General features: G+C 62.0%; 1 protein-coding gene across 1 annotated transcript in view; it reads right to left on the reverse strand.

The window, feature by feature from the left end:
- Positions 1-1,805, reverse strand: part of EN2 (engrailed homeobox 2) — a 7,037-nt gene that overhangs the window by 3,628 nt on the left and 1,604 nt on the right. Inside the window, exon 2 of the mRNA XM_015587672.2 lies at positions 1,571-1,802. Coding sequence (XP_015443158.1) covers positions 1,571-1,802 — 232 coding nt within the window. The remainder of the gene's footprint in view (positions 1-1,570; positions 1,803-1,805) is intronic.

Consider the following 1,805-nt stretch of genomic DNA (forward strand, 5'->3'; position numbering starts at 1 on the left):
TGCGAGGCCCGAAAGGCCCGGGCGGCCGCAGCCTCGTGCTCCGGAGCCCTGCTCCGCCTCCGCCCTCCCTGCGCGGGGAAGGGCGCCTGAACCCCCACACGCCCCCGCTCCTGGGGCTCCTGAGCACACGAACCAGCCCGCGGAAAGACACGCCATTTTACGGAAAGAAAATCTCCCGAAAAGCAGAATTTTCAGTTCCCTTTCTTCTTAGATTTTCTTTCAAAACACAAAAACACTTAGGAGTATGCGAAACGGCACCGACCCACAGCAAGAAAAGCCTGGCTGGCCTTCTCCGTAAACACCGGGAAACGTAAATGTGATCTTGCAGGAGAATTTTCTTTTTAAGCGCAGGAAGACCAGCGGCTCTGGGCAGGCGGGGCGGCCGGGCTCCTGGGCCACCGGGTCTGGCGGGCAGCGACTCTCGCCGCACAAAGCCGGCCGCGGCTCCTCGCTGGCCCCATTGTGAGCCTATATGTTAATTAAATATTAACAAAGGAGGGAGGCGAGAACAATGGAGCAAATTTCAGGTCTAGCTGGAGAAATTCGGGTTTCATCAGCGACACACACACACATTTCTGCGGGAAGGTAGCCAAGGGGTGACTCAGTCGAGCTGTGATCTGGGTAAACGACACCGCAAAACGGTTGAGGGTTCTGGGGCAGGGGCAGGGGGTCCGGTTTGCGCAGCCGGCTCGGGGACAAATGGAGTCTGCTCCTAATGGCGGTTCGCAGTTACAGACCCGCATTTAAGGCCGCCGATTTCTATGGGGACACGGGCTTGGCTTTTTAAAATGCCAGACCTGTGAGAAATGCACCCAGCACCTCTGCACACGCTCCCTCTGAAGTCTGCTCCTTTTCTACTGAGCAGCCACCCCGGGAAACCTCTGGGAGAAGGTCCCTTCTATCCGGGGGATCGCAGGCCCCCCCTCCGTCAGGCCGTGTGTGCACAAGATGGGGCTACGCTCTCCTGCCCCCGCTTGGCAAATAAGACCCGGGAGAGGGCAAAGGGCGCCTCTGTCTTCCGCCTTGGCAGCCAGGCCCAGGAGTCCAGGGGCGGGCAGCAGCCCTGCTCTTCCCAGGCTGCATCCGGGATTTCTGGGTCGCAGGATGGATCTAGGTTTGGGGGCGTGTGGGCCGCGTCCCGCTCCAGGTTGAGTTCGAAGGACCAGGGAGGGGGTTGTGCGGCCAGCTTGCCCGCCTGTCTTCCAGGCGCTCCCCCCACCCCCGCCCGGTCCCACCAATAAACTCCAGCCGAGGAGAGGGGGCCGGGAGCTGTGCGAGGAAGCTCCAAAAAGGCAGAGAGAGACAGACAGACAGACAGACAGAGACAGAGACACAGACAGAGACAGAGACAGAGAGATCTGCTGCTTCTGTTGTAAGAAGTCTGTACCCCTATACAATGCGTCCTGCCCCCCAACCTCCTGGACGCAGCCCCGGCCAGCGCCAGTCACGCACAATGTCGCTGTGTGCGCGTCTTTGTGTGTGTCGGGGGAAAGGAGTGTCCCGCTGTCTTCTTCCTTCCAACAAGTCCCCGCGCCGGCGCCACCGCCACCGCACAGCCCCGCGCACTCACCTGAAGACGGCCGGTCGGAGTAGCGCGTGCAGTAGACCCAGGCCGGCCAGAGCATGGGCTGCGCGCCCAGGTTGGCGCTGGCCTGCGAGCTGTCCGAATCCGAGCTCAACGACAGGTCTCCGCCGCCCAAGCCGCGGGCCTTTAGCGCCCCGTCCAGGGGGCCCCCGGGGTCGCCGCCTTTCTTGGCGCCGCTGTGCAGCGAGAGCGCCTTGGAGCCACCTTCCCCTTCTCCCTG

The sequence above is a fragment of the Pteropus alecto genome, unplaced genomic scaffold, assembly GCF_000325575.1.
Source record: "Pteropus alecto unplaced genomic scaffold, ASM32557v1 scaffold320, whole genome shotgun sequence".
NCBI classification, from domain to species: Eukaryota; Metazoa; Chordata; class Mammalia; order Chiroptera; family Pteropodidae; genus Pteropus; species Pteropus alecto.